The sequence below is a fragment of the Halyomorpha halys genome, unplaced genomic scaffold, assembly GCF_000696795.3.
Source record: "Halyomorpha halys isolate HHAL.00 unplaced genomic scaffold, Hhal_1.1 Scaffold150.1, whole genome shotgun sequence".
NCBI classification, from domain to species: Eukaryota; Metazoa; Arthropoda; class Insecta; order Hemiptera; family Pentatomidae; genus Halyomorpha; species Halyomorpha halys.
Window position 1 is genome coordinate 946636 of NW_027113424.1, and position 24740 is coordinate 971375.

General features: G+C 28.9%; 3 protein-coding genes across 5 annotated transcripts in view; 2 read left to right on the forward strand and 1 right to left on the reverse strand.

The window, feature by feature from the left end:
- The first annotated feature begins 232 nt into the window (after positions 1–232).
- Positions 233–2443, forward strand: eIF3k (eukaryotic translation initiation factor 3 subunit k). The gene is made up of 4 exons (XM_014417219.3): positions 233–391; positions 932–1148; positions 1268–1496; positions 2257–2443. The coding sequence occupies exons 1-4, from the start codon at positions 339–341 to the stop codon at positions 2412–2414; spliced, it is 657 nt and encodes a 218-aa protein (XP_014272705.1). The 5' UTR covers positions 233–338; the 3' UTR covers positions 2415–2443.
- Positions 2444–5344: 2901 nt separating this feature from the next.
- Positions 5345–10479, forward strand: Tbp (TATA binding protein). The gene is made up of 6 exons (XM_014417254.3): positions 5345–5707; positions 6626–6756; positions 7398–7641; positions 7739–7842; positions 7922–8016; positions 10242–10479. The coding sequence occupies exons 1-6, from the start codon at positions 5468–5470 to the stop codon at positions 10316–10318; spliced, it is 891 nt and encodes a 296-aa protein (XP_014272740.1). The 5' UTR covers positions 5345–5467; the 3' UTR covers positions 10319–10479.
- Positions 10480–14004: 3525 nt separating this feature from the next.
- The window catches only part of LOC106678626 (cilia- and flagella-associated protein 44), a 50035-nt gene continuing 39299 nt past the window's right edge, over positions 14005–24740 (reverse strand). For 2 of the 3 annotated variants that reach the window (XM_014417250.3, XM_014417249.3), the window contains exons 23-29: positions 23611–23791; positions 20738–20960; positions 19416–19554; positions 18815–19014; positions 17413–17638; positions 17190–17327; positions 14005–14424 (exon numbers count right to left, since the gene is read on the reverse strand). In XM_014417250.3, the coding sequence (XP_014272736.1) occupies positions 14032–14424; positions 17190–17327; positions 17413–17638; positions 18815–19014; positions 19416–19554; positions 20738–20960; positions 23611–23791 (1500 nt within the window). In that variant the 3' untranslated portion in view covers positions 14005–14031. Of the gene's footprint in view, positions 14425–17189; positions 17328–17412; positions 17639–18814; positions 19015–19414; positions 19555–20737; positions 20961–23610; positions 23792–24740 lie in introns of those variants that run through there. The other variant, XM_014417252.3, reaches the window with a different exon arrangement.

The window sequence follows — 24740 nt, forward strand, 5'->3', positions numbered from 1 at the left end:
TGTGCCGAAGCTCTCTTAGTACATCAATAGACACTCCCAAACCATTCACGCCTGCCACTGTGAATTTTGGTACTAGACCATTGGTGGATATAATTATTGGAGTAGTGATTACACCCTCCAAATTATTATTATTATCATTATTAAATAGTTTCAAATATGGATTTATCCTCCTTCACGTCTCAATCTCATGATGTTGAGTGAAGAATTGACTAGTCTAAATGCAGTTTTTATTCGACCTCTTTGTTACTTTTCAATTGATAACATAACCTACTCGTTTGGAGACTCTAAACTATTTAACATATTATTTTATTAGTTTTTAAATTCTGAAACATAAAAAAATGGTTGAAGCAATGAGACAGACAGTGGCTTCTATGCTGAAAGGAATAGACAGGTAAGATATGTGTTTATAAGTTACTAAACTTTAGATTGTTTATTTGTTTTGTTAGACCTCATGGTTGAGACTGCTTTATTCTCAAAACCAGCAATTAATACATGTCTAAAACTGAATTGTATTTTGAGGCAGCAACTATTTCTAAAGTTATTAATTATAAGTACTGTTACACATTTGGTAATTTGATGGTGGATGATAGTTTAAATGTTGTTTATATTTTTATCTATTATTACCATCTTCTTTAAACAATGATTTAAAAGTTTTTGAATATTATATAAAATCTACTAAAAATATTTGATTTTAAATTCTACATTATGATGTTATTCTTAATCATGGGTTTAAGTTTTACATTTTATCTAAATATTGCTTATTGAAAATCAATCTTACTAGCCATAAAAATTGTCAATTTTTCACTGTAGTGTGTCCACTTTAATTATTACAATGAACAAGTTTTCTCTTCAGTTATTTTTTAATTGAAGTCTTCTTAGTTTTCCAATACCATTGTCGTTACAATATATATTCATTGTTGCATTTTTGTAGGTATAACCCTGAAAATCTTCTACAGCTGGAGCGCTATGTTGAAATTCAGTCTCAAGAAAATGCCTATGATTTAGAAGCCAATTTAGCCGTTTTGAAGCTATATCAGTTCAATCAGAAATATAATCTTGATATAACTTCCAAAATTCTTCTCAAGGCTCTTACTAATTTTCCACACACTGACTTTATTTTGTGTAAATGTTTACTCAGTGAAAAAATGGTAAGTCTTCTATATCTTTTTACCTATTTTTCTTACCTATCATTATACCTATTTTTTTCTTTTAATATTTCAGAAAATTTAAACATTCATTAATTTTCATAACCTTTCTTATTTTTAAGTGTTCAGAGGATCCTATTGCACAAATTATATTTTTGGCTGATGTTCTGGAATGTTGTGACTTCCAAACATTTTGGGCCCGAGTAGGAAGTATGAGTGATCTTTTGCCAAAAATCAATAGCATAACGGGTTTTCATGATTCTATCAGAAAATTTGTTTGTCATGTTGTTGGTATTACATTCCAAACAATCCATAGAAACCTGCTTACACAACTTCTTGGAGGAGTTGATGGTATGTATTTAATGACATTATTGATATTCCTTTATGTTTATAGATATATTTATTCATATTTGCATGTTAAATTTCGTTATGATTTCACTACATTATATGCAGAATGTTCACTGAATGTGTAAGTTTTTTTTTTGTCTGCAAAGTATTTTTATAAAAACTGATAACATAAGTACTTATGTTAACAATAATTTAATTGTAATAATTTCTAAATGCATTTTTATTTCGTAAATTAAATAAAAGGCTTTATAGTAATGTTTCAAAGTCTCTTTCACTTTCACTTACCTGTATATTAAATAATCAGGTTGTTCGAGTAATCATAATCATGGTCACCTCCCTAACATCTTCTATTCTTGCAAAATGTATTTTCATTGAGTCATAATAATAGCCTGTCTTTTGAAGGTATTGTTAATTTATTATCCTTTTCTAGTTCTTCTTATATCTACCTAACTATTGAATTTTTAATGGAATAGGATAATTTCTTTTAAGGATCCTGATAGTAAATCAGGTAATAAGATGATTTTTTTTATCTAACACGTCCACTGCTACTACTCTCTACCCCCAACATGAACTCCTGATTCCCTGTTCAGATTTTTCATCAAAAACGTTTGTACATTGCATATTAACGCATTCAATGCATATTTCATATTTATTTACTAGGTCTTTTATATTTAGTCTTTGAAGACTATCAAATGTTATCATTAATTCAATTATTTCTGATATTTTATTATTTTAAATTTTTACTTTATTTTTTTGTTTTTAGATCAAACTTTAAGACACTGGGTGCAAAAATATGGCTGGAAAGAAGAAGCTAATAACATGATTTTCATCGCTAATCAAGATGAAAATATCAAAACTAAAAATATCACAGAAAAAATAGATTTTGATAGTGTTGCAGGAATTATGGCTGCTTGTCGCTAATGATAATATAATATATTTCTTTTTTATGACTGTGAATTATTATTTTGAAATAACCTTTGCTTATTTTTCCATTAAATAATAAAATAAGTATTAAAAAAAAGGTTTCATTTTCTGTTAATTTTGTTAACAATAGTTCTATTTTTTGACAGTAGTCTATTTGTTCCTTATAAACATTCCTATACTTTCTCATGGTTGTAAGAATTAATTTCTTACTTAATTCAATACCTTGACTGATCAGAGCATAGAGCGTTCATGAGGCTGGGTGATGTCTTTCTTACTTTGTGAGCTCTCTCTCATGGTTTCACTCAAGTTTCACCATTTGTATAGTCACATTAAGCCCTCATGCTCTCAACCTGTTTCTTTTAAATGAATATTGAAAAAGTTAGCTGATTTATCTTTTCCAAAAATCTTCATTTGTAAATGTCTGACTAACAAGGATTAATTATTAAATATCTTTTTATATTTAAATTCAAACATTTCTCCCATTTTGTATCTAATATTTCCATTCCTTCTTGATTCCCTGTATACATTTTTAAGTATTTAATAACAATTATAATTTGTATATCATTCAATTAATTTTTTTTTTTTTGTAATTGTATAAAGTCAAAATTGACGTGTATTTTTTATTTTACAATGGGTAGGTGTTTTTGAAAAATAGTTCTATTAAAACTATTTAACCACTTATAGCAGTTTTCAATAAATTATTCTGAAGGGATATAAGTCCCAAGAAAAAAAATATTTGTTAATATACACCATTCGGTGGTTAGAAGCTACTTCAGATTGGGTTATGGACAGGCCGCTGTTGTATTTCTCTACAAGAATGTGATATATGAAGCATCTAACAAATGGATGTGCAACTAGCTAACTCTTTAAAGAATAAAATTATTTTTTATCTATTAACTAGTGAGGAGTTCTAGACAGTTTTAACCCACTCCCTTTTCTGTTCCTCCCTCTCTCAACATACATATTTACTTTATTTATTTATTTATTACTCCACTTCCATTATTTTAATTCATGTTAAAATTATTATAGCTTTATTAAGATTTTGTTGGAACTCAAAAATTGATTAGGGGAACAAACTATACAGTTCCCCAATACTAATTACAAAAATCCACTGATAAGTTTTTAATGTTTGATACTGTTTAGGGGATCAAACATTACAAAATGTTAAACTAACATTTACTAAGACTTGTTTGGAATAATCTAATGCTTAACAAATAATCTATCAAGATTAATAAGTGAAAAATGATCATCCTGAAATCAGCAACATGCTCAAGTAATAATTACTCCTATTATTCTAGGATTCCTCAAATTTATCAGTAATTAGACTACATTATAATGTTAAGATATAAACTGAGATATCAGAACCATTCGCTAAGGAATGATACATTCCTACTTTACAGACCATAAAGATCTAAGGGAGCACCTGTGCATCTCCTCAATTCAACATAGCATTAACACTACATTGTAATAACCAGAGTTTATTATTTTACATCAACAAGAATTTATTGTTTTATATCAAAATGTTTTCAGAGCATATCTATGAGACTACAACAAATTAGAAATAAAAAGGAAATTATAGCAGTCTTGGCACCGATAGACAAAATGAAAACTTTAAGAAAGAAAGTAATGTATTTAATGTTATTTATAATGATATTAATAAAATGATTAGTTATTTTAAAAGATTTTAATTCAAATGTTCAAAAACGTTATCATTTAATTTTTGGCGCCATCTTTTCCACTATTCGCCTCTATCTCGGTGAAGCATTAAGACATAATTTTGGATTGTAAAATGAATCAATTTCGTTCTATAAACTTTGAATACATATATATATTTTTTGGGGAGGGGGGCCAAAAATAAAACTTCATGGTACGTTCGTTATGTTTGGTCCTATTCGTTTGCAGTCGGAAACTTTCCTTATTCCAACCAAAGTCGGCGTCTAAGACCTTTTACACTTCTTTAACAAATTGAAGTTTGGTTCCAAAATCGTGATTTGAGATCTTTTTTTTTTTATGCTGTTCTTGAGGATTTCAGGAAGCCACTAGAAAAAATTTTGAACATGGTTCTCTTCCTTTTGAAAAATTTTGTCCTAGAAAACTGAAGATTTTTTAGAATCACCCATGAATCTACTTATAAATAACATTAAATTTGCAAATTAGAATAAAATGATTAAAGAACGTAAAATATATAATAGGTTATTGGTATACTCTTTTCGGCTCTCTGAGAGCTTGGGCCCCAGGAATTTTGCATACCCTGTCCCTAGTTGACGGCTAAAAATAAAAACATATATTTGAATGGAGAAGATTTAGGCTTGTTCCAACAAACACTTTTGATTCTTATTGAATTGGCAAATCCTTACCAGTTCAATATTTATAAACGAAAAAAGACTGATGAAAATTCTGAACTACACTGAAAGTATCGGACTTCACACCATCAATATCATACACTTTACATACTCAATAATTCTCTCAGTATTGTTATTACTTAAATAATACTGTCAGTAATAATCACTGTGTTTATCTAAGTAATAAACGCGAGGGTGCTCTGGACTTTAACACAAATATCCACCGATGCCACAGAAACCTAATAATTAGGAATAATTCAGCCGGAAAGGAGATATTTTACTATCGACCTAGAACAGTGAAAATTTATTTATATAAAATCGTTACTTTTTATTAATTTTCTTTAGTTCTAAATTTTTAAAAGTTTCGTGTATAATATGTTTTTTAAATTGATTTCCTTTTTGTTGTAGTTTATCAGGCAAATAATCCAGAACTTGTCAATACACTTTTAAGGCAATGAAACAGTTTATTAATTGTGTTTTAGTAACCATGTTAAAACACTTTTTCCTACAAAAATTTTTTAATAGTTAAATACCGTGTACTTTAGTCTTTGGACCATGTGAGATGTTAACACTGTTACTGCATGTTATAAACCTTATTATAACCTTCTACACTACCTGTCAACAAAACAATACTCTCTTAGTGATTATACCTTCTTATGGTGTTTCCTTTTCGTTCTTGTGTTTGAATTTTAATTTCCATAAATCAAAATGGACCACATGCTAGCGAGTCCGTTTAATTTACCTAGTATAGGTACTCCTGTCCATCAACCTGAAGAAGATCAACAAATATTACCTATAGCACAACAGCAGCAACAATTACAACCACCTTTGCAAATGCCCCCCTTATTACCAATACAATCTTCACTTAATCAGCCAAAACCAATGAATGCTTATGCGCCATCAATGGGTTTCCAAACACCACAGAGTATGATGCATCCACAAACACCAGTAAGTTAACATTGCAATTCATCATTAGAAGATTATTATTTGTGTGCATGTACTTAAGCGTAGAAAGATAGGCCAGGTGTCAGTCAAATAAAGGTACACAAAATAGCAGAAAAAAATGTGTATTAGTGATCAATGTTTTGCCCCTCTTTGCAGGCGTTCACTTGCAAGAAACCCTGCAAATTGGAGAAAAATATTGGTTACAAAAAAAAATTTTTTTTTTCTTTTTTTACTAGGCTGTTGTCGTTGAATTTGTTAAAGCATCACTTTGCCTACCATGACACTGCTGTATTGCTGGATCAATTCTGGCCTGGGCCAGTTAATTTTTATTTAGTGGAATCTTCATGGAATACAAATTTGACTTACCCACTCTGGTTAGAATAGGGTTTTAACGTATAGGATAATTTTTCCTTTCCCTTCCCTCCGTAAGTCAGAAATGGTATATAGAGGGTACAATAAAAAATTTGCCAACTGGATCATATTCCTATAATGAAATAAATCATATTCATTTCTATTGAAAACTTTTTATTTGCCATCGTAATCATATCTTAACTAAATCCAAAATAATTTGACATGATTTTTTTCAAACATCAAAGATGTCAACAGATTCTGATTGATCTTTAAAGGCTCTGTCATTTGAAAACCGGAAATCAGTTGTCACTTTTATCTCACTGTGTTTATATTGTGAAAATGTTTTTAGTTCTCTCTGTATATTTAATTTTTTTTTCTATTGAATTAATGTTAGAAGTTATTAAATATATTTTTGAAGAACTGGTTTACTAAAACCATTCTAATTCTTATAATGATTATGTTAACAAACTTTATTTATACTATTCTTTTTATTTACATTTTGCTTTTTATTACGTAAATTTATAACCTTGTTTATAAAAACTTTTATTTATATTTTTCATTTTCCTTCAGCAAAATCTCATGTCACCAATGGTGAATAGAATGGAACAGACACCGAATAACATCATTAATCCAACCACTCCTGGACCAATGACACCTATGACACCATCATCTGCTGATCCTGGCTTTATGCCGCAGTTACAGTATGTTTATATTTATAAAATTTATATGAGAATTAGTCACACTCTTATGTTATGTGTTATATTTTTCATTTGATGGATTGAAAACATATTTATCATGTCTAAGTTGAAGTTTGTCATCTGATCTTATTCATTTTATTGTATACTAGGTACTAATGTTTGATAGTAGGATGTCGGTTATACTTTTATCTGGTAATAAAATTGTTGATTAAATGAAAATATATTTTCTTTAATTTGGATATTTTTCTTGTACTCCAGATTTGGCATTATCAAATTAGTTGCCACCACATTGTTTGTTGGTGTCAATAAAGAGTTCAATTCTACGTTATATTTCTGAGACTTGTTTTAATGATTACTGGATCTTGCTACAGCTTTTCGTAAATGTTTTTACACTGTTAAAAAATTTTAAAATGCTTTTAACAGCATGTTTTCAGCATAAACATTACCATTATATAGAATTTGTTGGCGTTTAACTTGTATGTTTATAACAATGCTGTAATTCTGTATTATAAATGGACTCTATAAGCATAATGGAAGTGTTTATATTTGATTATAGCTTTCAAGACTTTTAGACCATCGTCTGGTGTAAATATTTTCAGTACTGATTGGTCGACCTTTCTTTAATTTTTTTTTTTTTTTTTTAGGAATATAGTGTCTACTGTCAATTTAGGTTGTAAATTAGACCTTAAAAAGATTGCTTTGCATGCAAGAAATGCTGAATATAACCCTAAACGATTTGCTGCTGTTATCATGAGGATAAGAGAACCCAGAACGACAGCTCTCATTTTCAGCTCGGGAAAAATGGTTTGCACTGGTGCAAAGAGTGAGGACGATTCGAGACTAGCAGCAAGAAAATATGCACGAATAATTCAAAAGTTGGGATTCCATGTAAGAATAATAACTCTCCTTTGAAATTTTAATAAATATTTTCTCTTTCTTTGCCGAATGTTTTTTATAATAATCATAAATTTATAATAATTTTTAGGCCAAATTTCTAGACTTTAAAGTACAAAACATGGTTGGTAGTTGTGATGTTAAATTTCCCATTCGGTTAGAAGGATTGGTTTTAACTCACGGACAGTTTAGCAGGTATGAATAATAATAATAATGATAAATAATTATGTCATCTGAGAAAAAAGGGTTTCTATAAATTTTCTTTTTATTTTAGTTATGAACCTGAACTTTTCCCTGGACTTATTTACCGAATGGTGAAACCTCGTATAGTTTTATTGATATTTGTATCAGGAAAAGTTGTACTCACTGGTAAGTAACTACGATTATTTTATTCAGGCTTGAGTAAGTTTATTGATTATTAATAGTAATTATTTAGGCTGCTAGTAAGAGTAGTTGGTAAAAGAAGTTTGTCAAATAATTAATTTTTAAAGTAGGAGATAATAATCTTATCTCTATATTTTCTGAAAATTCTAGATGTTCCCTGCTGTACTGTTTTTTATGCGTCCCACCATGTTTTTCAATTACATTAATCAATGTTGTTATTAGTATGACTGTAAAATTGTATGTAAAGCACACATCGTACTGTTTCTAGATATTTCCACCATTTTCTGTTCTTGTCATCAATTTGAATTTTGTATACCTGAGACATCAAATTTTGGCACATCTATTCTGTTTTTCTTCAGTCTACAACTATTAAATTTGACTGGTTATGCATATCACTTTGCAGTCTGTCATCATCTGCTAGTTCTAATTTCCATTTGAATGTCCTTTTTCCATGAGTTTCTGGATATAGATACAGTAGTCATCATTAAATTTGGATCTCACATTTAAATTTATACTTTAAATTAGCTGTTTTGATTGAAAAGCTTTTGGGTATAATCCATACATCATTGCAGTTCATGAAACCCATAGTCTCGGATTTTTTGTTCTATTTACACTCAATATGTAATCTCCTTGCAGCTGTTTTCACTCTGTTTTGTCTTTGTTCTTAAAAATTGGTTATATTATCTTTATCATCCATCCTTTCAATATTTTTTCCTCCATCCACAATTTATAACCTTCTTTAGTAGGTTTCCTCTGCCATATTTATCATTTCTACATCAATATCATTACAGTCTTGACTTTTGGTTTAAGTTTTATCTTTTTTTTTTTTAATACTTTTGGCTGCATCCCATCTTATTTAGAGGACTTTTCTAACTCAAAGAACTATCACTTCTCTTCCAGCTATTCTCTATTTCCCTCCTTTTCTATGAATGTTCATCACTTAATCTATCTCTCTTTGAATGAGTTCGCATAATTTTGCAGTTCATGGAGCTCACTATTATATTTTGTAGTCTTCCATGTTCTCAAACTTGCTTGGTTTATTTTTTACCTTAGCGTACTTCAATTAGAAAAAGAATTGAAGTTTATATAACATAAATCAGTAATGGAAAATAATACATTATGATGTTTAGGAGAACATAGTCTATTTGATTTCAAACCCTTCTATCAAGAATATTCACATTTATTTGTAAGGAAAATGTATACTGCTTATCGACTTACCTTTTTCTCTAGCACAATCTATAATTCTTGTATCATTATTAGTGGAAAATTCATCCTTACTGTGTAAACATGTTTGGGCCTAAATATTTCCTCTAACAATTTACTCATTTATACTACCCATAATTATATTTACATCATGGTCTGGGAGGTAAATCATATTCCCGACATTAAGACATTATCCTCTATCGGTGTATGAACTCTGATAATAGACATATTGAAAAACGTATCCTTTAAATATACTATGCTTATTCATTCATGTACTACTTTATAGTTAAGGGGCAAATACTTAAGATTCTTTTTATCATGAACCCAGGTTCTTTTGTTGCTGGAATCTATTTGTGATTCTTTAATTGTAGGTCTGATATCTATTTTGCTCCATCTTATCACTTGCACATCTGTACTGTAGCTCTCAAGCACCTATCCTAAAAAAGTCTGCTTGCTACAGATCTCTGACATACCATGTTATTAAAATTAATGATTTCAAAAAATCATTTGGATCTCCTGGGTGATTTCTTCAAATCCATCCGGCTTTTATTTGCCTAATTGTTTTCTTTTTCTAGATAGTCAATCCTACCCCATATCCCTAATTTTTTGTCAGAATTTACTGCCTTAGCTTCTGAAATTTCATTCTAACCCTGGCTTATAGGGGATTAGGAAATTGGATGGAATGGGTAGAATGAAGGTAAGAGGTCAATACTCTAGATTTATTCTTCCCTCGAGCACATCGGAAAAAATTACTAAAGCCGATTTATATCTAAATATAAATGCTTTTGATTTTTATATACTCAGTCATTTCAATTCTAAATTATAATCCAAGAACTGCATAGAGGTTAACCTTGATATATGTATACCTGTGTATATATACAATATTGACTGTATTTACTCTTCTCATTTCTCCCTTCTTTATTTTTTATAAATATTATTAATTTGTTTGTTTTTTCTTTTGTTATTCTATTCCATGAAGTAGTAATTATTTTCTTTGTCATTTTTAGGTGCGAAAGTACGTCAAGAAATCTATGAGGCATTTGATAATATCTATCCAATATTAAAAAGTTTTAAAAAACAGTAATTAATATGAAGGACCTAACTTCAATTTTTTTTTGTAATTAAAATGACAGCTGGAAATGCTGATTTTGTACAAATTGTAATAAAATGTAACATGTATTTATTTTATTTTCAGAAGTGAATATTTATATATTGTAAATTTAAAATAAAAAATATCTTAACATTTTTCTTTATTTACATTTTTAATTTTTAAAATAATTTATGTTACTCAAATTACAAAAGTTTCAACTATCATCTTGAATCAGTATTTGTTATACAACAGAGCTTTTACTATATATAGTGAGTATTCACAATAGTGGACACCCATAGGGGATGATATTTAGTCCATTAGAGAGAAATGTCCACTAAAGGAAGTTAAAAGGGAAAGAAATTTTTTAGGAGAAAAAAATTACATTAAACTATAGAAGTTTAATGATAACATTATGCAAAACAAAAATACCCAAAACACTAAGAAACCATTTAACCGTAGTAGGTGATTTCCTTCTGAACCTTCTTTTATGGGATAATGCTTTTCAATATTCAACAACTGAGAAGAAATCTTTAAAATTTTAATAAAAATAATTCAATTTTGTTTTTAAAGAATAGATGTATACAAAAAGACTTCATGATCATGAAACCAGAGGAGTGACAATGATATAAAAGCAAAGGAAATTTCTACTTCCTTATTAAGACATGTTCACAAAATTTTTGATACCTTATAAGAACTGCTGAGAAAATGTATGGAGAAAGTAAATATGATGATATTAAGTGTTGATGGAAATTGGTCCATGTTTTTCTTCCAATATACATTACAGGGAATACTGAGCTTAATACCATTCAGTGTCTGCTATGGAATGAAAAATGTCTGTAACAATGAGATATCTGTTTGGTCCATTAGTAACTGGAGATTGATATTTTGTCACAATAATTTAGGGATAGCTATCCATTTATTAAGAGCTTGACAAGCAGCATTTTATTTATTTTATTACAATTAACTAAGTTTACAAAAAATTATTGTGTAATTGGTAATACTAATGAATGTTATGTTACTAAAAATTGTAAAAGTAATTTTTAAATTATTTTTTGCATTTTTAATCATTAATCACTGGTTTTTAATACTGATGTTTTGGTTCTTCAAAATATAATTTTTATGATAATTAAAAAAATCATCCATTTCAGTGGAACTTTTTTTGGTGATTCTAGGTCAAAAAACACATATTTGAGGGTTCTTACCAATGCACCATAAAAAAAAAAAAAAAAAAATTATATAACTTTAGAAATTGTAAATATTATTGTATTTCGCCATACGCAATCCATGATTATTATTTAGCAATAATACAGGACTACAGGATAGCGGAAAGTAAATCGTCGAAGGGAAAGTAAGAGAAAAAGAATATTCCTAGGTTGAAGGTTCGTTCAATATCCGCAGAAGGATTATGATTGGTAGCTGAGGATATTATAAGGTCATTGAGATCTACTGGGATTACTATGGGAGAATTAAGATTTTCAAAATTTTGAAGTTGGGAGCATTGGAAAGTGTAGAGGTATTTAGCTCCTCAAACAACAGATTGGGTTCCATTCATAAGTTTTTTGTAAAACGCACACTCTACTGGCAATCAAGTTCAATGAAATTTGTGTTATGATGTTTCTTAATTTCCAATCTTTTCCTTATTTTGGGGGTCTTACAAGGTGCAGTGAAACAGCTTAAATTAAGGCTTGAGTTATAAGGGGAGCGTTAATATCTAATATGAATTCAAGATTGGAGAAGCCGGTGGAAATCATAGGATCTACAGAATTATAGTATCGAGGTAGTGGTGTTAGATGATCTGACTCCAATTTATAATGTGAGGCACTCTTGACCAGAAGGCCTTGACAATGCGTGCTCAATTAGAATAAGTAGCTGGTTAGGAGGTGATTAAATAAGATGAGTCTTACAGGTGCCAGCCATTAGTCCTCAAATGATTGTTGCCTCGTTCCACAGATATTATGTCTGTAGTTGCGAAGGAGGAATGAAATCCAGTCTGGGTGCTCTGCAAGTTGCTATTTAGCAATTTATCCTTACTGGAAGGTAACTTTGTTCTACTGGGTATCATGTCTGTAGGCACAAATGGGCATGTAAGCTCAGTCTAGGAGCCAGCTGTCTGGCCTTGCAGCAGGATAGAAGGTAATGAAGGTGAGAACCAGAGAAATGAAAAACACACGTACATTTCCAAAAAATATAGCACTAGAATGTACTGATCCATTAAGCATATTGATATCCTCTACCTCCTAAGAAAGTGATTCCCTGTGAAGCAGGAATTCACACTTAGGCCTTCCAATTTTTGCCTAGTCAAGTCTCTGGGCTATTAAACACCATCAAGAGATACCATGTGTAAGATGTTAGCTTTCAGAGGATCAGCAGATTCTATTGTAATCTTTATTAATCCAAATGATACATCCATGAATATTACAATATCTTATATAGTTGTTACATCTATGAAATTAAAATATATATAAGGAATAGTACCAATATTAATATACAGTGTTTGCCTGATGTCAGTAGTAGTTCCTGGGTTAGCAGGTAGGTAGCGTCATGCCGATCCATACCAGTTTCAGCAGCTCCAATAGGAATATGTGATACTCCATTGAACAAACTCCAGGTCTAATTGAAGGGATTCATATGAAAGGAGGTCCTGGCAATGGTATGATATACTTTGGGAGTAAAGGATTTGACAGGTAGTTCATACCATATCTAGATGAGATCATGAGATAGAAAGGATTCATGAGTCAAAGGTTTATGGATCTAACTAACTAGGTATCAAAAAATTGAGTGTGAATGTTAAGAGAGTAAGGAACGGAGCAAAGATTGAGGTTAAATACCATGTCCATAAGGTAGCATATTAATGTTAAAATCATCAAAGATAATGGACATTGGAATAGGCAGAGACCAGGTTTACAAGAAAAGATATCAAAGAAATAGTCAAAAAGAACATAAGGAAGATGGTAGACAACATAATATATCAAAGGAAAGGAGATTGTAAAAATTTCAACAAACATGTATTCTAGGTGAGGAAAGTTTCCTCATATTGAGGTAGGATTTTGGCCTTAAGACTGCCATGGATATATAGACTGACACCACCTCTCGAGCAATCAGCTCTATCATGGAATAGGAATGAGTAATTGGGATGGGAAACTTGGGAGGAAGGAATAAAAGGTTTGAGCCAGGTTACAAAACTCATTATGTGATAAAAATTGTCAAAGGAATATTTTTGATATTGTGTCATAATAAGTATTGTGCTACCTGACAAAAGCTAAGGATATTAGTCATCACTGGGAGGGTTGAGATATTGCATTACTGACAAGAGGTTCTAGGTTGACAGATAGAATATGACAAATTTTACTATGACATTAAGATGGACGTGTAAGGTAGTAAGGCTTAGTAACGAATGTTCCCACTTCTCAATCTCATGATGTTGGGTGAAGTATTGACTAGTCTATAATGTTAATAAACACACAACTGATGGGTAGACCGAAACGTAGATGGGAGGAATGGGTTAAAACTGATTTAGTAGATTTGGATTTGGACGGGCATAACTGGAGAGATGTATGTAGAGAAGAGAACAATTGGTGTTATCAGCATTGAACTTTCGGGTTCGCTAGGCCCTTATTATTATTAAACTGCTAATAGTTTTTAAATAAGCTTAATACTCAATGTTATATACTACACGAAAATACTCTTTTGACAATGTTTTATTAATATCAATCTCCATAGTAACTTTCTTCACTACCTTCTTCTTCACTATAGTCTTCATCACCACTGATGTGTTCTTCCATTTCTTCATCACTGGATACGATGTTATCTGATATTTTGTCCTCTATTTTTGGTCTCTTTAAGTTCATCTTTTCAGTTGTTTTGAATTCTATTGAAACATTGGTAGATAATAACTCCTCAAGGTCCTGCTTATCATGAATTAAATCATAAACCATTTTTTTCTTAGCCATACTAATTTTTTTCTTAAGTAATGGCATTTCTATAAATTTTAGATTATTTATTCCACTTGAAATACTTTCCTTTAGATTATTTTGAACTGTTAAAAGATGTTTTAATTTTTCAATGTCAAAATTGATCTCTTTTAACGTCAAATAAGGGACCTGAAATGCAGATAAATTCATAGAACTGACCAACTAATACCATAATATTGTAAGATGTGTATACATGTATAGTTGTGACTGGATATGTCCAGATGTATAAATACATATTATTTAATTTGATTTATAAATAACATTAAATCACTAAAAATATTGACTGTTGCCATGAACAGTAAAATGGACACTGGTAAAAGATGAAAAATATAAATAAAAAAGAGAATTGTTACTTAAAAATAGGACTAATATTAGCTGATTTCAATGCATTACTATAATAAAGGAAAATATTTTTTTAGTGTCTCGAAATAAGAATTAAAAGGAGTACAACTTGTAGTACAATTATAAGTTATTAATTCTTTACAATTTATAAGTACTTTCTTTGCTAGATAGATTTATTATCACTATTAATTTGTATTTTAATGCATTATATTATGAAATGAGATTTATTTAACCAATTTTATCTTATTAGAACAAGTTGCAGCTTTAAATAGTAAATTTGAATAACATCATTTAACGATGCAAAATTCTCAAGGTCAATGAAAGTACTATAAAAATATTGATATTCGGCTGGTATTTGTTTGATTGTGTACATCTGCGGCTAAAGCTTAATAAACTTAACAATTTGTACCTATGTAGTAACTGAAGTTTGTTGAAATACAAAAAAAATATCTATTACTTCATTTTGAACACTATATGTTAAAATTATATCCACTTATTACAAAGGTTAAAAAATACTTTTTAATTGTTAACTAGATAGTTGGATACATAAGGCAATGGCTATATGTAGTAAAAGGATATCTTCATAATATCAGGATTGCAAATTCTTCATCTAAATGTTGAGTGGTAAAAACCAGCATAATTGTTGTATTTGAATTTTTTTTTATAAGTAATGGGAGAACATTTTGAAAAATTAGTCATTATAAATAATATTTAAATTTGAACAAAGTATTTTCCAAAGTGTAAATAAAATCATTTATTGAAACTAAAGAATAGTAGTGACAATAGTCGTGGTGAAAAGTGTAAATAACTAAATAAGTTTAAATAAAATCAGTTTCAAGTTAAAGTGGAAATATAGCAGAATAAATTCAATTTCAATGGATAAAAAGACAATAAGGAATATAAAAACAAGTACCATGACTTTTTTGTTTTATGTTATGTGATTTAAATTGTTCTAGGTTTAAGAGTTAATTTATTTTATGTTTATAATCAGGATTTATTTTTTCTTTAAAATAATATGTTCTTTATAGAATAATTGTAATAACACCAAATTTATCTTTTCATAATTTCCTGTAATCTAAAAGAAACCAAGTATCCAAAAAAAAAAAAATTATCCAAATGAGATCTATATAAATTAATACTATTATTATTAATATATATTACAAATTTTGATAGATCTCATTTGGATCAATTTTTTTTCTTTTCGATCTAATCTGTTCAATATGAATCAATTTAATTGATCTGAATGACTAAAATATCTGTTCAATCAAAAAATAACACAACATAAATTTAAATTATATTAACCTGTTAATTATAAAATCAATTAAATTAAGTTAAAAAAAAAATTTTTTTTTTACTTTTTCATACTTGGAAAATATTTAGCTTTATTTTTTGTTTACTTTATTCCAGGAAATTCAAAAGTAAAAAAGAAGAACATGTCATTATTATAATGGAATGTAATTCCTTTTAATAAAATTAAATATATAACTTATACATGAAAAACTTAAAACTAGATCCATTGAAATAATAATAATAAGTCTTTATTTATATATGAATACAAAAATAAATCATTCTTTGGAAAAAATTAAAGAACAAAAAAGTGAATATATATGTTAAACATATTCACATATGGACCTTCCCGTGTGGGAGAATAGAGTCTTTAGCGGAGACTAGTCAAACCTTAAAACCGGAGTTGCTGGCATTTAGTTTTCCACAATTCCCTATCTTGAGCGTCCCTCATCCCTAATGAATTTTTTATATTATTCACATATTGTTCAATTTCTAATGTCTGTTCTGTTCATGATAACAGTTAACATTTTCCATTTTATTTTACAAAAGATGTGAAATATCACTACAACATATTCCATATATTGGTATGTGAAAATAAAAATGGACTCACTTATATTACATTATACAAATAATAAATTAGTATGGCCTATTAGCCATAACGCTGTTATTTTAAAGAAAAAGAAAAATATTGTGAAATATTTTGCAGCCTTTTTATTATTGTTGAAAAGAATGGGGATAAACAAAGGTAAGAGAATGGGGATAAATAAAGGTAAGAGAATTGGGGTAAATGAAGGTAAGAGAATGGGAATAAATAAAGGTGAAGGCACCAAATGGATTATCAGAGAAACAAAAATTAAAGAACTTTTATATGATTGTTAAAAAACATAGATCTTGAAAAATTACAATTTTTTTTAAATAATTATTTTTCATATTATTGTTTGATAATAATGTTTTTTAAATTAAATAATAAAAATGTTTAATTGTCATGAGTTTTTTCCCTTGTTTACTAACTTTTTTTAAAATATCCAGCCAAATGGATTAAATTATATTTATTTTTTTTTTTTGTATATTAGTAATTTGGAATAGCATAACCTTAAAAAAAAAATCTATATTGTTTAAAAACTACTTATCTATTAAAAATTATTTGAAAAAAAAATCACTGGAATAATGCTTATCTTTAAATTTCTTGAAAAAATGATCAAATTTCAATTCATACCCTTTTTGTGTTTGAGTGTAAGAGGAATAAAGAAAATTTTCATATTTACCTGTTTTTCACTTTCAGTTTTTTTCATTATTTCTTTGTATTGACGCCTTTGTTCCAAAAGAGCTCCGTATTGTAATTGTTCGAAAGTGTTTTGTTTTATCTGTTCAGCTGTAGATCTATGAACTTGCTGCAATTCATTCTATAGAGAAATAAAAATGTGATTTTGAATTATTTGAAAAATAAATTGAAAAAAAATATCATAAATTGGTATAATAAACTCCCACCTGTAATCTTGTAATATCAGCATAAAATTTCATATGGAAAGGAAATGTATCATATTTGTAATCTTTTATAATTCTCCTAAGTATTGTCTCTTCCATACGAGGTACATTAATATCAAAACCAAATTTATTTATTTTCTCTTCTTTAATTTTATCTTGGATATTCTTCAACTTTGAATTCAAATAATCAATATCTAAGCGTAGTCTTTGTACATGTTTTAGGGTTTCTCTGAAACAGAGATAATTTACAGTAAATAGAGATAAATCACAGTTTTATAATATAATGCTTATTTTATTTACATAATATTATTTTATTGTAATAACATAATGTCGATAATCAATTTTATATATTTAATTGAAAATAAACAATCTATTGAAATTTCTTATTTCCCCTATATCTGTTGAAAACCAAATTTATAAAATTTCATATTATTCAAAAATAAAAATTAACTTAAATTAAATAAATAAAACTTGGTTTAATTAGAGGTAGGTTTCTGATGATAAAGGATTTAGAAGTAAAAAAGTTGTATTTAATGTTAATATACTGTGAAATGAATTTAGTAGTAAATCTTTGTGTATTGAGCAATTTGATTTGTGTTATCTAATGTTGATAAAATGAAGTAACTTTTACGAAATCTCCAACATTGCACTTCCAAAATTCATTCCATGAGATTGTGCATAGTATTTCTGGATTTTTTTTTTCATTTTTACTAGTTAACTTTCCTTTGGCTACTACAGTATGCCAAATTAAGTAATAATTTCCTAAAAATTAGTAGCTAGCTAATAGTAAATTGACCACAGATTTAGAAAATGGTGACAAAAGTTGAGAAATCTTAAGTTAAAGTAAATAAATTCCGATTTTTATGGGAAAAATAGGTTTTCTCCATAGAACTCTTTAAAAAATTGTATCTCAACAAGAGATTGAGATAGAAAGGTGGGTCTGCTGGCACTGAACTAAATTTTGGGTAAACTACCCTTCCCTCTTAATTGCTGTCATTTTCTCCTATTGTAACACACTATATAGTTAATATCCTAAAATTATTTTTAGTTTAGTAACAGATTAACAAATATGGTTATGTTAGTGGCTGACCATGTATTTGAGAAGCATTTCTTACAAATAAAATTATAGACAATTTCATAGCATGTTCAATGCAAGTTATTGGGCATAACACGTTTACATTTATTTACATTTCATGAAGATGAGTGAATTCTAAGAAATAATCAGGGTTAGCAAGGAACTACTTTAAATATTTAAATTCACTCATTGATTATGATCAACATAAATAAATGTGATTTTCAAACATACACAAGGGACTATTTATGACGTAAGTCTTCTAATTGAAGTCCATCAAAAAATAAAATTTTAATAAGTAAAGTCTAAATTATTTAACAGAAATATTCTTACTTTTGATCAAGGTTGGAAGTTAGTATATTGTTTTTCAATTTCCTTTTCCTGGCTTCAAGATTTTTCAAAGTATATAGCGGAAACAAAACTGTTTCTGTCATTGGAGAGAAAGTTTTTGTAGATTCATCAAAGTGCTGCATCTGAGATGCATCTAATACAGCAACAGTTCTAATTTTACTTAGCTGTTTATGTTTTTCTTCCTAAATAAGAAAAAGAACAAGATAAGATCAGTAAGTAAAAGTAGAAAGGAATTTTTTATTAACTTCCCATTATACAGGGTTAGTTTATTAATGATTTAGAATAAAAATATATTATTCCATTAAAAGTAATAAGTATGGGTGTTAAAATGCATTTAATAATTAAATAATACTGTTAAATCCATCTCAAAATAATTTAAGGATTTACAAATATAAATATCCATTGATTATCCATGTCGCATCTTAAATAATAATAAAAATGACATAAATACAAATAAATGGAAAATTATTTTCATATAAAAGTTACCTTAGAAATTGAAATGTAGCAAAAAAAATAATAATAATAATATTTCAGCAAACAAATATTATGAGTTAGAAGGAATATTACTAAAAAAGTGAAATACCAAAATCAAACTTTTCTTCACTTTATATATTGAGATAATCGTCTGGAGCATAATCACTTTTTCTTTTATGTTGTTTATCTGTTCATTATACTCATTCACTTCTTGTTTTTTTGCTGCAATTTTCTTTTCAAAAACTATCCTTAAAAATAAAATAATTAAATCCACAACATGATATTCCAATTAATTTTCCATTATCTTATTACTAGTTATACTACAAACATTTTATTTAATCATTCACTCACCATTATTAGACAAAATTAATCATTACTTAATAAGAAAGCAATGTTTCCCAAATAATGGTTACAAAAGAAAGCGATCTGGCCAAGATAACACTCATCTACAGCTCAAATTATTGAAGAATCGGCTAATTTATAGAGGGAGAACATACCCCAGGAGAGTATCTTGATATCAGGGTCAATTCACAACTGATAAAATCTGTCCTCGGAGAATTAAGATTCTACTGAGCTAAAAAGCTAAAATTCCTCTAACAATACTGACATCCATGGACCTATATCACTCCATTTGTTAAAAACCAGAGGGGAGAGAACTGTCACAAAGATAATCACAGGGAAAAATGTAAAACATAAATTTATTTATTCAACTCCGTTTCAGAAAAATACAGGGAAAATATATTGCTGCACACAATAGTTGTACAAGCATAATTGCTGAAAGTAATATAAGCAATAAATAAAATAAAATAACAAGAAATAAGGAATGTTGAAATTCTTGAAGGTGGCCCATAAAATATTCTTCACAATTTTTTCCCGCCTTGTCCTCTTAATATGAACTACTGGGATTTACAAAAGGTGAATTATTGGAATTTAAAAAAGCTAAGGATAAACAAAGTTTAGAGTAAATGTCTCCAGATCTTAACTATTAACTGTTCTACCAATCTGGTATTAACCTAACCCCTAATTGGGACCATCAATAATTCTGACTTTTACACCATTCCTTCTTCTCTAGAGAATGAAACAATCAATGTCCCATATGCAAAAACAGCTCCTGGTGAATAAATACTAACAGTTTCAAGAGTTTAACCTAAAATACTCCCATACCATACTAGTAAGCTCCCATCCACACCTACCTTAAAATTTTGATATCATAATAAAAGGATACTAGTCTGATTTATATACATATATATTTTGTATTTATTGTTTTTGTTTTATGTTAGTAATAGGAAGTTAAGAAAAAAAAGAGTGAATCCGCCTCTCAAGTTCACCTCCTTAAAAGACAGTGAGAAATAATACACAGTAGGCATGTTTATTAATATTACTTAAAAGTTATTTATTTTATTTTTGTTGAACATAAGAGAATACTAATACCTTTTTTCTCTTGTTTCCAAAGTTAAGTCAAATAATTCTTTTCCACATTCATCAGCCATGTCAGCAATACCAACTTCTATAAATTCTTCTTGTTGCTCCGCAACGAGCCGGTCTATATCATCAGAATCAATTTCATCCTCATCTGGTTCTGGTGGGCCACTATCTTCATCAGATGAACTGCTAGATTTTTCTTCCTCAGCATCTAAATCTTCTTCACTCCCTCCTAAAGTTAACATACAATTTTTCATTTCAGTATCAGTTACCACAGGAATATTTGACTTTAAGAAATTATTGGGATGAACTGTTAGTTATCTTCTAAGGATGCCTTGTTCTTGTGGATAACTGATTATTCTTGCTACTAAATTAGTCCAGCTTCAGCCAATGACAAGATGTATTGGCAGCATCTTAATGTTCAACAGGTCCAAAAGAATTAATAAGTAATAAAGAATTATGAAGTATAATGTGTCTACAGAATGGAGAGCTCATGAAGCATCGTCCAATAATCTGATCAGAGCCCAAGAGATTTGAAAAGCCACAGCATGGTCTTTCAGATAGTAATGATACACTTGACCTTTGCTTCAACAATTGTAGTATTTTAGAAGATCGTTCAATGGCCATGTGTAATTAATCAAGGAAGATGGTCTTGGTCCGGTTAGAAAAGAATTCAAATAGCACAAAACTATTATTTATATTTATTAAGTTGCAATGTTCCACCTCACTTTGCATGGCTTCATCAGGACTAAAAACAAGATAAAAAACTAATGCAAACTGTTTATAATAATTTTTAGACCTGATGAAGCCCCGCAAAATGGGGCCAAACATTGGCGCTTCATAAATAGTTTGGTACTATTTGAGTTCCTTTTTGACCGTCTTCCTTGATTAATTGTAGGATTTATTTGGAATAGCACCTTATACATCTGCATATAAGAATTCAGAAGTTCTTGAGATAGAAACAATGGCCATCTAACAGAATATACTGTCAAATGATTGACATTACAAATATTAAAAACTACCAAAGAAATTTCAATATAGTTGCAGAAGCAAGGGATTAATTTCCTTCAATGCACAACACCAGCAATGGAGAGCTGGAACAATAAATTCCTATCACAGCGAAATCCTCTCTCCCCAATATTCCTACATTCATATCCTCCAATCCTAACTGTAATCCTAATCTCCTTGACATTTTCATTCACTAAGATCCTAAACAACTAAAGACCCAGATGATGCTATAATTCCTATACCTCCTTGATGCACCAACAAGTCCTCACCTCTTCTTTCCCTGAAATAAAGTATGAAAATCCTTTGTCTTAAGATCTAATAAACTTTTTTTCTTTTCCATTCCAAACAATATTTTCGAGCTCTTTAGCAAAGAATCAGACATTAAAATGCTCCAATATTATAAAACTAAAGATAAGAAAAGAATGGGAAATCCTAAAATCACTATATTTCCTCACAACCTGCCTGTAATGGTTCCCTCTGGGAAGCACATAAGAAATCCTATAGAACCACTTTATTTCCAACCTCCTCTGACGTGATGATGTTTCCTGTACTTCATCAAACAAGAACAGAACAGAAGAATTTATCCCTAACATCTATCAAACACATTCATTCCCCATATTGAACTCCACCCCATCTATATAACTAATGTTAATGAATTCTTCACTCCTTAGGCAGCTCCATCGGAGGTAAAATTCTTTATATATAAGTTAAATCCCCCCCCCCTAAAATCTCCTGAATATCATTTCCTCACTTCTCTAATTCTTTTACAGCTTTTAAAAAGAGCATGATATTCCTTACTTACCTATACAATTGTAACCTTTGCATAACTCACTTTTCTCTGATGTGGCAAAACTCCATCATTATTGTATTCCATAAACTAGGCAACCCTTCCTGCACAACTTAATACTATAAGCCCTCTCAAATGTGTCCAACCCATAGCTTAATCCCAAAAAACTTCTTCATATCAGTTTTATTTTGTTCAAGACAATACTTCTAAACAAGGAGTAGTTGATCAAATATCTTTGACATTTTAAAGGAAATAATATTACATGGACACGTTTCTGGAAATAACAAGGTATGGTAACAATGGTTCAAAACAACTTTCAAACTCAAAACCCACTTACCCCAAAAGCTAAGCAGTTCTCAGATCGTACCTTTCTGAGTTCCCTATAGTGTGGAATTCCAGTTGCTACCCACTAGGGACAGGTTTCCATAAGGCAGCATCTTGGGTACTGTAACTTCTTCACTACAAGTATTCTTAAATTATACTCTTTTTCAAAAGTGCTCGAAAACAGCAGTGGCTCCAGGGTTTCTATTTTTAATGAATAAGGGGTTGTATTGTTTAATTAAAAAACATTTTGAATTCACAATCATAGTTATGAAAAACCATTTTCAAAATTATTTTTTGCCATTTTTAATAGAAAGATAATGAAAATCGTGTGTCATGTCTTGATATTCATTTTGTGAAATTTATGTAACATAATAATGCCATTGAGGATAAAAGATTGAAAAATTACATAAATCCTACAATTTTATCATATTATAAATGAGAGTATTAAAAATAGATGTTATCAGCAACCTAAAGTTTTAGCCACATTTCAACATGCCGTTATAATAAAGTTAAAAAGAAAAAGCGATTAGAACTATAGAAACTATAGAAGTAGAACTACAAATTTTTCCTCAGGCACTTTTCAATTAGACTGTGAAAAGTAATAGAGCCAATTTATATGGTACACCCTTTATATAAATAAATATAGATACATATGAATGCCTTGCTTGTTTATTCCCTCAGTTTTATGCAAAAATAATTATTACAGCATATGAAATGACTATACATAATATTTTATATAAAATTCAAAGTCAAGCTAGGGCACCTTGTTGTTTTTTAATTTCTTGAGCCCATGTTTTGTTGAAAAATTTCATCACAAATCGCTTTAGTGATGCAGGATGGGGCTGTATCGCCTTCAAAAATTCTGTAGCGATCATTTGGCATTTCTGAAAGGATTTTAGTATATCGAAATTACAGTCATCTATTTTCTTTTTCTTGACATTTATCTAAAAAAAATAATAAATATGATTATTATGCATTATAAAAAAATAGTTTTAAGCAATTACAACATTAAAGTTATTAATAAATACAAATATATATAATATTGCTTAGTAAACTTTGAACATATTTACAAAAAATTGTGATCTAGAGCTTCGTCAACAGAGGCATAACATCAATTAGTTAATCAATACATTTTGTTTAGAAACCAGTGTTTATACCACTATGATACTCAAGGCTGACAAGTCTTAATCAAACAATATAGTCTTAATAAATCTTATAATAACACATCTTAATTTATTCTAAACATTAATACTATAAGGTATTAATCTTCATGCTTAGCTATATGATGGCAGAGTTAAGATTTGCATAATCTGTGTATTATATAACTCATTAGCATATTGTGTATCTTTAATGTATTGTATAATTTATTGTATTATATATTGTATAACATACTTTAATTAATATATTGTTTAACTGAAATGAGTTCAAACCGTAGGTAACTCATAGTAAACTATCAATTTTTATACGATAGAAAAATAATAGAAAGTTTTTGAAAAGTCATTGATTGAATGTTGATGTAATTAATAACTCAAATAGTAAATAAACTATTTATTGTAATCCAACGTTCCCCCCTCCCTTTGCAAGGCCTCATCAGGGCTAAAAAAGATACCAGCAACTAAAATTATGTAACAGAGTAAGAGAATGAGATAACATGAAATAAAAGTGAACTAAGGTCTGGCTAAAAATGATGTGAAAATTTATATAGAAATGGACAAAGTAATTTTATTAAGAAATAGGCTTTATTAATTTATTTGTTGTAGGGCTATAAAGGTTTTTGTTTGTTTTGAATTCTAGTGATATTATTTGTAAAAAAAAAAAAAAAATTTACCTAGCCATTCAGAAAAAAAAGTTTTGTTTGTTTTTTGCTAAGAAAAAAAAATGTATTTGAAGTAT